This window comes from Peromyscus californicus, unplaced genomic scaffold (genome assembly GCF_007827085.1).
Source record: "Peromyscus californicus insignis strain IS unplaced genomic scaffold, ASM782708v3 Scaffold_12__1_contigs__length_115047231, whole genome shotgun sequence".
Lineage (NCBI taxonomy): Eukaryota > Metazoa > Chordata > Mammalia > Rodentia > Cricetidae > Peromyscus > Peromyscus californicus.
The window spans coordinates 85,535,770-85,548,865 of record NW_026294413.1 but is presented as its reverse complement, the minus strand read 5'-3'; the positions used below and the strand labels follow the sequence as shown (position 1 = coordinate 85,548,865).

Sequence of the window (13,096 nt, the reverse complement as noted above, 5' to 3'; positions counted from 1 at the left end):
ATAGCCAGAGATTCCTCTCTGATTCTTTGGAAATGCTCAGTACTTCCATATGGGAAAGAAAGTGAGTGTTCATCTCCTATTAAAGTATATGTCCAGAAGGTAACAGTATTATAGACATTGATGTGAAGTATGATTCTCCACAAGTACCTGCATCTCCTTATTATCAAGAAATGATAGACTTAATGATAATGGAAAGGACACTTTTTAAACAACTTCCCGGTATGGAGCCTACAGAAATTACTGCCAGTAGATAATATGCAGCTTATTTGATTTAAATTGATGACCATGGCAGATGGCATTAGCATGTTACATGGGATCAATAGATAATCACTACCCAGTACATCAGCTTTTAAGAGTTTCTGAAAATGCTCAATGGGTATGACCCAAAATTACATCATAAATTCTGTAGAGTTTGCTCTTAGTAATTTTACAGATTGTTCTTCAAAAAGACAAGGACCACATATTTTATACACAAATTCTTCACACTCCTCAAAATGGTTAGTACCTTCCCCTGACTGTACAGCTCAACAGTCAAAACTTACTATATTCCATTAGTTTTTATTAGACATTGCTCTGTAATAAGTTACTTTTAACTCACTTTATGTATATATTTCCACATGAAGGATAGAGTTATACTAAAAATGGAACCTGGCCAACACTGATAGAAAAGAATTGTTACAAAAGTATTTTAAATTTTAAAAAAATGTAATGAAGAGATGAAAATCTCTAAGCTCTATCTACTTTGTACTCTAACACATTTTATCTCTAAATTTCTTTGTCTCCTAATCTCAAAAAATAATAACTTATGATGTAATTTCTTTAACTTTGGATGTGTAAATTCCTGGGACTTGGTTAAAATTTATGAAATGCATAACAAAAATTAGCTGAAAACTTGTAACAAAAGGTTATCACTTTTAAAATCTATATATAGGCAGCATGTATAAAAGTTATTATTCCTTAATACTCAACTTCATATGGAAAAACAAAAAACCCAGGATAGCCAAAGGAATCCTGTACAATAACACAACTTCTGGAGGCATCACGATCCCTGACTTCAAGCTCTACTATAGAGCTACAGTAATAAAAACAGCTTGGTACTGGCATAAAAACCGACATGTGGACCAATGGAATCGAATTGAAGACCCTGACATTAATCCGCACACCTATGAACATATAATTTTTGACAAAGAAGCCAAAAGTGCACAATGGAAAAAAGAAAGCATCTTCAACAAATGGTGCTGGCAAAACTGGATATCAACATGTAGAAGGCTGCAAATAGATCCATATCTATCACCGTGCACAAAACTTAAGTCCAAGTGGATCAAGGACCTCAACATAAATCCAGCTACTCTGAACCTGCTAGAAGAGAAAGTAGGAAGTAGTCTTGAACGCATTGGCATAGGAGACTACTTCCTAAATAGAACACCAGTAGCACAGACTCTGAGAGAAACAATCAATCAATGGGACCTCTTGAAACTGAGAAGCTTTTGTAGAGCAAAGGATACGGTCAACAAGGCAAAGCGACAGCCTACAGAATGGGAAAAGATTTTCACCTACCCCACATCTGACAGAGGACTGATATCCAGAATATATAAGGAATTCAAGAAATTAGACATCAAAATGCCCAACAGTCCAATTAAGAAATGGGCTATAGAACTAAACAGAGAATTCTCAACAGAGGAAACTCAAATGGCCGAAAGACATTTAAGGAATTGCTCAACATCCCTAATCATCAGGGAAATGCAAATCAAAACAACTCTGAGATACCACCTTACGCCTGTCAGAATGGCTAAGATCAAAAACACTGAAGACACCTTATGCTGGAGAGGATGTGGAGCTAGGGGAACTCTCCTCCACTGCTGGTGGGAATGCAAGCTTGTACAACCACTTTGGAAATCAATATGGCGCTTTCTTAGAAAATTGGGAATCAATCTCCCCCAAGATCCAGCTATACCACTCTTGGGCATATACTCAAGAAATGCTCAACCACACCATAAGAGCACTTGTTCAGCTATGTTCATATCAGCATTGTTTGTAATAGCCAGAACATGGAAACAACCCAGATGCCCTTCAACTGAAGAATGGATAAACAAAATGTGGTACATATACACAATGGAATACTACTCAGCAGAGAAAAACAATGGCATCATGAGGTTTGCAGACAAATGGATGGATCTAGAAAAAATCATCCTGAGTGAGGTAACCCAGACTCAGAAAGACAAACATGGTATGTACTCACTCATAGCAGGATACTAGACATGAAACAAGGATGACTTGTCTGCTACTCACATCACCAGGGAGGCTACCTGGAAAACAGGACCCCAAGAAAGACACAGGGATCGCCCAATGACAGAGAAATGGAATGAGATCTACATGAACAGCCTGGACATGAGTGGGGGTAATGAAAGGCGAGGGTTGAGGGAAAGAGAGCTTGGGGGAGCGGGAGATCCCAGCTGGATCAACAACAGAGAGGGAAAACAAGGAATAGGAGACCATGGTCAATGAAGACCACATGAGAATAGGAAGAAGCAAAGTGCTAGAGAGGCCCACAGAAATCCACAAAGATACCCACACAACAGACTGCTGGCAATGGTCGAGAGACAGCCCGATCTTACCTACTCTGGTGATGGGATGGCCAAACACCCTAATTGTTGAGCTAGAAACCTCATCCAACTACTGAGGGATCTGGATGCAGAGATCCATGACTAGGCCCCGGGTGGATCTCTGGGAGTCCAATTAGCGAGAATGAGGAGGGTTTATATGAGCGAGAATTGTTGAGACCAAGGTTGGATAAAGCACAGGGACAAATAGCCAAATGAATGGAAACACATGAACTATGAACCAATGGCTGAGGGGTCCCTACTGGATCAGGCCCTCCGAATGGGTGAGACAGTTGATTGGCTTGATCTGTTTGGGAGGCATCCAGTCTGTGGGACCGGGTCCTGTGCTCATAGCATGAGTTGGCTGTTTGAAACCTGGGGCCTATGCAGGATTGTTTGGCTCGGCCTGGGAGGAGGGGACTAGATCTACCTGGACTGAGTCTACCAGGTTGACCTCAGTCTGTGGGGAAGGCTTTGCCCTGGAGGAGATGGGAATGGGGAGGGGGGTTGGGGGGAAGGTGAGGGGAACGGGATGGGGGAGAACAATGGAATCTGTGGCTGATATGTAGAACTGAATTGTATTGCAAAATAAATTAAAATAAATTAAAAAAAAGTTATTATTCCTACTGTCCCCTTTGGTTATTATTGTATCTCCTTTGTAGACTAAATAGGCAATCACTGCTCCTCAAAATATTTTGGAGAAAGGTGGAATTTAATATCATGAGATATCCCTAAGGAAATATAGGTCTACTCAGGATAGAAGAACCTGACTCAAAAGATGTATGTCTAACCACTTATGTATTTGCAAACTGTTCAACACCAGAATTCTGGAAAATTTAAATAAGAATCAAATATGTGATTGATAAATTTGGTATATTTGATAAATTAGGCTCTTAAATACCTAAGGTCTATTTAGGCGAGCAGAATGCACTTGAAAATAATATATCTAGTCTCTTTGTCTTTCCAAACTTTGTTAATCTTTAGCTCTTTGCATAAACTGAGTCATACAAACTGTGAAATTCTATAATGGTACACCCTGAATGAGTAAAAAATAAAATAAAGTTCAATTTTGTGGACTGTATTTATTTAAGTTTTATATTGGAGGCTAAAGGATCTTAAGTTAAATCTTCAATCCAAATTTTTAAAACTCAAACTCAACGGGGATAAAATTGTAAAATCCTAATCATAAACAAAAGCTTCCTTGTAAACTTAACCACAGTTAGGTCATACAAGTTAATGATAATCACCTCGTAAATAATAAAATTCTTTAAAGTGTTCTAAAACTATGCTTGTAGTCATACTAATTACAAATCTATTTCATTTTACAGGGAAAAGCTTCAGTTAGAATGCTGTTCATATTTTCAAGGTTAGGCCAAAAGCAATGATTAAAAATGAATGAAGTTTGTTTACACAGACCGTTTACCTTGCTGACAGACTTTAGGTTGAAAGAAATAAACCCTCATAGTGTGTTTCAGTGGAACTTCTCACTATTCCTTTATTTCAGGGAACTTGCTATGCAATCAGGTAAATAAAAAAAATAAATTCAATTCTATTAAAACAGGGCAGTAATAGTGAACTGCTCGATCATTTGTCACAGAGAACATAGAACAAAGAGCTTGCTCAGGAGAAAAGCTTGAAGCAGCCTTGACTCACATTGCTGGCAGGAGGCTTAACCAAAGGCTTGGTGCCATGAGTTGTCTGTTACTGTTACTATAGGAGCTTTCCCTGCTTATGCCTGGTCCAGTAATGCACGCATCCAATGTGCACAGTGCTAGCAAAAGAAATTTGGTCTTCTTTTTAACATAAAAATTGGAGATATTTTCATTGTATGTCTTTCAGAAATTGAAAGCCAGAACATCACCCATATTTATTGTATTCGTGATTACTAAAACTTAATTCTTTTAAATTTATATTTTTGTATATCATAAGAACTTAAAACAAAATAAACAGGTTTAGCTGGGTTTAAACATAGAGTGAATTTTTTAAAAGGGTTTTAAAAATATTTCTACTAAATAATATAAATATAATGGCCAACAGTGCCAAAATAATTTCATGTTGCTCTAATTCCCTTGGAGGTCAAAAATGGGTTAAACAAAAATACAATCAGTAGAAGTTAGAGTATTTGGGAGTTTTCATCTAAAATTATTCTTTCTCAGCTGTCAGTATCTAGATGTCTATGCTCAAAATTGGCTCACTACAGGCATGCATGAAGCCTCTCTCTAGCTAATCAGTTGCAGAGCACAACCTGTGTTTAGCACGGGGCACTTCCACAAAAATACAATAGTGTCTTATCTAAAACTTGAGTTTGTCAAATAGCTCTTTATTGGTGTCCATTCTAGGACTCCCGTTACAACTTAAAACTGGTAATGATCCTGCTTATACTAGGCAACCCCTTCAAGAATTTTACAGTTTATGGAATATTAACCATGTTACTAAAATCCCTTACTATACATAAGATCCAGCTGTTGTAAAATGCTTTCAAATAATTAAATGGGCAAATTTCAAAAATAAAAGGGCAATATTTCTGAACTTAGGTAAAACTACACACAATACTACATTTAGCCAAGTTAACCATTAATTTTTCCACTTTAAAGTATAATTGTTTTCTGCTTCCCTTAAAGCATTTTGCCTTAAAGTATACACAGCCTAAAGGAAATGTTAAGTCAAAAGATATACAATCTGATCGATGGAGAGGGACTAATAAACTAACCTTGAAGCAAGGATATTTTTATATTTTTCTGGGAAATTCATAAAGTCCTAGATGGTTTTCGATCTGACCAGGATAGCATCCCTGAGACCACCTAATAATGAAACAACTGAATGTAAACAACAAACCCATGACTGTGGGATGGAGAGTAAACCTATCTTTAACTTGGAGCAAGAGACATCAAGATGCTTTCTGATCACTGAGATTTTGGGGTGAAAACAAGGACACTTATATTACTGAATCAAGAATGATGTTTTATTTCTTGACTTATTACATGTTAACACTAACCTTCTCAATGAAAGATATATTTTGATAGGAGGGATAAAAGGCACACCTATAATTGGAAGCACTATGATGTTGTTTTGCCATGCTAAGTTACGTTTGTAAGCTTTTATAACCAATCCTAGGAATGGTTACTGGAATATAAAGAGAGGTGTCAAATATGGCCTCTGTGATCTGTAAAAATACTATTACAGCAAAATATTATCAGACACTAATCAAGAGATAGTTGAAATGATCAATACCCAAGCAAGGGACCATGACTGGTAGAGTGCACTACTTTATTAAATCTGACTACTACTCACAGTCATGAACACTACACCAGACCTTACTTTGGAAGGCCTATATCAAAGGATTTTGCAGAGCTCTCACCGAGGCTAATTCATTTCAGGAGACACCAGGTAAACATTCCATCATTGAGATTTTAAGAAAAAAAATTGTAAGAAAACTTTTCCTGATAGAAGGAGCCCTAACTCTTCCTGTCTGGACCTGACAAAACAGTAGCTGGCATTCTGCTCAGCAGGGACCTGACTCCTTGCACATTTTACCTTGTTCATGGAATAATAACCCTGCTCCTCTGACCAGCACTATCATCTTTGTCTACACAGGGGACAACATCACCTCAATACAGGATTTGGGAAAGCTCTGATCAGTCTGGAGGAGGCAGGAAGATCCTGAACACCCTGGATATCTACAGTTGCTAGTCTATAACCAGGAACAGTGATTTTTTTCATTGATGTCTTACCCTCTCAAGTGCTGTTCTAAATTTTTTTTGTTTTGTTTTTCTGAGACAGCGTTTCTCTGTGTAGCTTTGTGCTTTTCCTGGAACTTGCTTTGGAGATCCGCCTGCCTCTGCCTCCCAAGTACTGGGATTAAAGGCCTGTGCCATCACCGCCCGGCCTAAATTCTTTTCATCTATAAAATAATAAAATAAAAAACATTAATTTCAATATAATGTATTGTTCTATGGATTTCCTGACTATTAAAATTTGGGGATATGGGGAAATGGATCTGAAATCACAGTCCTAGAGATGAATCTCAACCTTATTCTATGCCCTTCTTTGGAGGTCAGGAGAAGCTCCTTAAAGGCCAGATCAGGGAAGTACCTCAGCTGCCAGGTATGCTGAGTGTTAGTAATGAGTGGCAATGTGTCCACTAATTACCTTAGGCCAGAGATTAACCCTAGGGCTGATGCACACACATGCCTGTGAAGAACTCTTGGTTGCCCTCTAATTCTGTGCTTCTTCAGCAAGATTTCTGGAAACAGATCTTTGACAAACTTCCTTCTTCAGAAATAAAAAGAACTACTTATAAGGGAAAAGTCATTTTGATTTTGTCCTTCTCCTTCCAGAACATGTGACAGCCCCTTCTGAGCAACTTCAAAGGGCTATAGAAGGAGGCTAAGGTCTCGGCCCAGGAACTGAAATAACCGTAGTTACAGGGACAGAGTGCAGGTCTGCAAAACAGAGTGCAAAAGCCAGAAGTTCAAGGAGGAGACAGCAGGGACACTCATGAAATGCTCTGTTATGTGGTTGCCATTTTAGCCTCTCTGTATGTGAATTTCTTCCACCTAAAGAAAGGAGGGTGGAGATGGACCATGGAGGTAGGTGCTGCAACCAGGAACAACTTGTAAAATAACGCATTTCATCATTGGGACTTTTAATGGTCACAGAAACAGGTCTTCTTAAACTATAGCCCACAAATTGCTAAAGGATTTTGTTTTTGTTTTGTTTTTTGTTTTTGCTTTTTATTCTTTTTTCCAGCTCCCTTCATTCTCTTTCCTTTACCAGCTTATGGCTATTGATTTTGTTATGTGAATTAATTCACACTTAAGAAGGCAGGAAACATAGAAGACTCACTCACATGCTCTTTCAATGGTTGCATGTATTAAATATGCAACACGTGATATTTCAAATCTTGACATTAAATCCTTCTTGAGCAATTTAACCACAGCAGCCATAGTTGACTATTTTGTTAGAATATAAATAATAGATAGAGCACATACAAATAATGGCATTTCGACGTGATAAGGTAAAGTTCCTGCAAGGATACACACCATGAGTGCGAGCTCTCCTCCTTCCTCTGCTCTATGCCTTCCACTCTCAGCTCAGTCAGGACAAGCCTATTATCAGGAACAAACTCCCAGAAGAATCCCTCACTGAATATGCACTCACGAATCAGTCATTCCACATCAAGAACACGGTTCCAAAGGACAGCACTCACAGGAATCAGTCACCATCTCTCTTCCAGTGGAAACTCAGGCCTCAGGGAAGAAACTGAGCCTCACCAACCATTATAGGATTTTCACATGCTACCATGTAACTTCCTAAACTGAGCCATTACTTCCTAAAGCAAAATGGGTATGGCATTGTGCATAATTCACAGGTAATCTGGACCAGAAAGATACTGACCTCCAGGAAGCAAGAAGGAATAAAGCACAGAGAGAATAGACACTCGTGATACTTAAATGGATAGGCAGGATCAAAACTTAGGCTTTCTACCCTTAGTGTAGAATCTCTTCTTACTGATTTCAACTTCTGGTGAGGAGTTTGAAAAGAGAACAAACCACATCTTTCCAAGGTGTTCTACCACCTCCACATGACACAGGACATCATGTCCCACTGAGGACAACCAGGACAGGGAAGGAAAGGCTTCTGCTATTGTTGCTTGAGAGAATCAGAACAGAGGCAGTAGGTATAAATTCATGTCCAGCCACAGGTCCCTTCCCTGTGGGCTAAGAGAGAAGGTGTCACCCTGGACATTCAAGTAGAGTAGTGGTCACTACCAGATCCTAGACACACTGAGTGAGCTGCAGAGAGAAGAGGTGGGTGGCAGTCCAGGGGAGGCCAAGGAACTACTACTCACCCATGCCCTCAGTGTGCTGTGGCAGTCTGAAGATGCCCTTCAGGCAGAGAATGGGCAGCAGTTGAGGCTGTATCTGCTTCAGTGAAGTAAGCAAGTCCTGGAATTCATCCTGCCTCTTAGGAGGGTGCACCTGGAGCAGCAGCTACTCTTTGGTGTCCCCAGCCTCCTTATCAAGCCGCTGCCACTTGCCTGGGCTCAGAGTGCCCACTGCCTTGAAGTCTGGCCTCCACCTTGGTCATGACCTGGGCCAGGGTCTGAGGCCAAATGCCTAGCAGTAGCTGGTGCTGAGTCTCTATACTGTCTGACCTACCTGCCTCACCTTGCCCAGCTCTGTGGGATGGCAGCAGGGCTATCAGAGACCTTGGTGCTGTGGGCTGAAATGGGTGGCTTCCTAGTATACTGATAGGCCCCAGACAACAGGGGCCATGGGCTGGAGTCTCTGGGCCTGGGTCTCCAGAATTCCAGTGGTGCTCAACATGTACACCCTGGGATCCCAGGCATAGCCAAGATGACTGAAAAGGCAGCAAGATTGGAAGAGGAGGAGGAGGTGGAGAAGACAGAAAGGACCCTGGTGGGGATGGTAGCCAGGAGGGCCTTAATGAGCAAAATCTTTTTTAAAAACATATGCTAATGTATAATATAGAGCAGCAACAGTAAAATGATGTTTAGAATGATTTATTTTGAGTGTAAAATGCAAGGGTCATCTCCTTATTTTCTTGGCTGCCTATAGTGGGTGAGGTTTAAACATTCATCCCAAATGTCAGCCTACTCACTGGTTGAATTGGCACAGCTCTAACTATCACTATTCCCAGAACACTATACAAATTAGGCAGGATTCTGTGTTAGACCTGTGCTTGACCAACACAGCTCTCCCTTACCACACACAGCAATAACTTCATATATTGTCTTTTTGGAGAAAATGAAGTCTCTTCAATGATCTTGAATTATTGTCATGGTGCTTTTTATCGTGACAATAGGAACTCCTTGACACCAGATTTCCCATTTCCACAATAGCTTTTACTACATTTACTATTTATACTTATTATGCTAGTAACAATTAAATAACTTTTTGTGGGGTGTTTTTTGTTCTACTTATTCATAGTTAATACTATTATAAATACTGACAGAAGAGGAAATACTGATAACTGCGAGTTGGTACTTCCCTTTTGCATGGAAACTTGTCATTATGAAGGCTTTAAAAGATTGTCAGAGTTTTTTCCCAAACACCTTAACTGTCATGATAGAACTCTCATGCAGTGACTGGTGGAAGCAGATGCAGAGATCCACAGTCAAGCCCTAGGTGGAGCTCCAGGAGTCCAACAGGCAAGAGGGAGTAGGGATTCTATGAGTGAGAGATATCAAGACCATGATGGAAAAAGCACAGGGACAAATAGCCCAACTAGCAGAAACACATGAACTGTGAACCAATAGCTGAGGAGCCCCCATGGAACTGGACCAGGCCCTCTGGATAAGTGAGACAGTTGATGAGCTTGAACTGTTTAGGAGGCCCCTCAGGCAGTGGGACCAGGACCTGTCCTTGGTGCATGAGATGGCTTTTTGGAACATGGGGTCTATGCTGTGACACTTTGCTCAGCCTTGGTGCAGGGAGGAGTGGCCTGGACCTGCCTCAACTGAATCTACCAGGCTGGGCTGACTCCCCAGGGGAGAACTTGCCTTGGAGGAGGTGGTAATAGGGGGTGGATTTGGTGGGGGGAAGCCTGAGGTTTGGGAGAAGCGAGGACAGGGGAATCCGTGGCTGATATGTAAAATAAAATTAATTATAAAATAAAAATATTTGTTAAAAAATAAAATATGACCATACAGGTATCTCTGAACTGAGAACTTGGCCAGAGGCAAGGGGGAAGAAACATTCAGTTCAGATTTCAAAATAAATTCAACAGAAGGATGGTGCTGGTTGTAAGAACAACTCAGTGCAAGCATTCATTCCAAGCCAGTTCCTCTTTATTCTCCTGTTCTACATTATATAAGTGCATTTTACTTTCAGGTCACTTTTGAAGAAAGAGAAAGCAATACATTTTCATGGAGAAATGGGATCAGAGCTCACGTGATTTCATTTTGTTAGGATTATTACCACAAATTCACATAGGCCTACTGCTTTTGCTGCTCATCATCTCCATATTCTCTGTGGCCTTGCTTGGCAACTCAGCAATGATCCACCTCATTCGTGTGGATCCCAAACTCCACACCCCCATGTACTTTCTGCTCAGTCAGCTCTCTCTCATGGACCTGATGCATATCTCTACCACTGTTCCCGAGTTGGCATTCAACTTCCTCTCTGGCCAGAAAAGCATTACCTTACTGGCTGTGGAGTGCAATCCTTTTTTTTTTCTGAACATGGCAGGTTCTGAGGGCTTGTTCCTGGCCTCCATGGCCTATGACCATTTCGTGGCCATCTGCCACCCTCTTCATTATCCTATTCCCATGAGCAAAATGATGTGTCTGGAGATGATCATAGGATCTTGGACACTGGGCTCCATTAACTCCTTATCACATACAGTCTATCTCCTTCACATTCCTTACTGCCATTCTAGGTCCATTAACCATTTCTTCTGGGATGTCCCTGCCATGTTGCCCCTGGCCTGTAAGGGCATTTGGGTGTATGAGTACATGGTATTTGTGAGTACAAGCCTGTTTCTTCTACTTCCTTTCCTTGGCATCACAGCTTCCTGTGGATGGGTCCTTTTTGCTGTCTTCCATATGTGCTCAAAAGAAGGAAAGAAAAAGGCCTTCACCACATGTTCAACTCACTTAACTGTGGTGACATTTTACTATGCACCTTTTGTCTACACTTACCTTCATCCCAGGAGTCTCCGTTAGCCCACAGAAGATAAGATTCTGACTGTCTTCTACACTATCCTCACTCCTATGCTCAACCCCATCATCTACAGCCTGAGGAATAAAGAGGTCCTGGGGGCCATGACAACAGTCTTTGGGACATTCTCTTCCACAAAAACTTTGTCATTTCCTCTCTACTCATATTTCAGTCCCTGGAGAATGACAGAGTAGTGTTGCCTATTGGAAATGTAATGTGTCCCCCACACATGTCATACCTTTCTGGTGACTTATTACTGGTTAAGATTAAATAATATGTTCATTATTACATAGTATAGCAATTATTCACATGTTTAAATCACAACATTATAGTCAATTATATCAATAACAGAAATTTGGCAATTACTATTCTAACATAATATGACACATTATACCTTATGAGTGTATAAATATTACTGTAAAATAATATTGTATGCTGATATTGACTTGTTTCAACAAAATTAACATAATTAACTGCTTTGATTATATGTTTTGCTTTCATTCTTTTCATTATTAAAAGTTTATGTATATGGAATACTTAAAAAAGATTGTCAGAGTTTTTAATTATTATGATTTGTAAAAAAATTCAGAGAATTGATCTATATCAAACTTTTAAAGTGACAATTAATCTAATCTTTAAAACAACACTTGGGGTAAACTTCATTTACTCATTCAATAAATAGACTGTGAGTAGTCACTTACTGCATGCTAGCCCATTACCTAACCAATGAGGTTACAGTGGTAAGTAGACAAACACCTACTGGAGTTGAAGTATACATAAATTACAATAAATGAGACAGGCACACAGATAGACATGTGGTAGTTAGAGGACAAAAAGCAATTTTTCTGGACTGTAAGGGAAGATGGAAGGAACTTAAATGAGTAGGACCAAGTGGGAGAAGTTGAGAGCATGGCATATAAGGAAAATGGAAGGAAATATAAGAAAAGCCTTGTTCAGCCTTGCTGCATGGGGGAGGGGTTTAGTAGTGCCTCAACTGAATGTGCCAGGCTCTGCTTACTCCACATGGGAGGAGCCTTTACACTTTTGGAGGAGGGAATGAGGAGGGTGGGTCCAGGAGAACCTGGGGGAAAAGCAGAGGAGGTATGAGACGGGGATCTATGGTTGGCATGTAAAAGGAATAAAAAAAAATGTCTTTAGAAAAAGACTTAAAAAAAGAAAAGAAAAGCCAGACAAAAAAGATTCAAGAACAGGAAGATGCTGGAGTGTTCAGTGTCACTTCCCTGCAGGGACAGGGACAGAAAAATCCAAGTTCAAGTCAGAGATGAAACAGGAGCCAGATCTATCTGTGTCAGGAGACACTGGCAGGTACTGTGAGTGGAACTGGAGGCAAGTGGGTTCTTGGTGAGGAACAGCAGTCTGACTTCTGTGTGGATGAATTCCTCTAACCACATGACAAGGCAATGGGCTTCCCTCACATTTGCCAGCTGTGATGACTGTCTTTGTATAACACTGCTTTCTATGTAAGTAGAAATGGGATCCAACAAGGTAAATGATTGTAATACTGAGAAATGCCTGCCTGTGGCCTTGAGTATAAACCCATCACAATAATATATGTTCATCATGAATATCAGCCCAAAAGAGAATTTGTTTTGTAAGTCAAACATGATTATCTATTTTCAACACATGTCACAGTCTTACTTATTCTTTTCTCCTGTCTCCTTAATAACAGAATCCTAGCTGTTAGTATGCCCACTGTGTCTTTGTAGAGTGGGTTCATTTGCCTTGTGCTACAGCAGCAGTCACAACAGCTGTAAACGCATGCAGCAGAAGCAGCTGCAGCAGAGGCTGGAG

At 40.1% G+C, this 13,096-nt stretch overlaps 1 protein-coding gene across 1 annotated transcript; it reads left to right on the top strand.

The window, feature by feature from the left end:
- Positions 1–10,250: 10,250 nt before the first annotated feature.
- Positions 10,251–11,680, top strand: LOC128107588 (olfactory receptor 2L13-like). Its single transcript, XM_052733640.1, is given in 1 exon segment — positions 10,251–11,680. A coding segment is annotated over 1 exon segment (987 nt). The 5' UTR covers positions 10,251–10,491; the 3' UTR covers positions 11,479–11,680.
- The last annotated feature ends 1,416 nt before the right edge of the window (positions 11,681–13,096 follow it).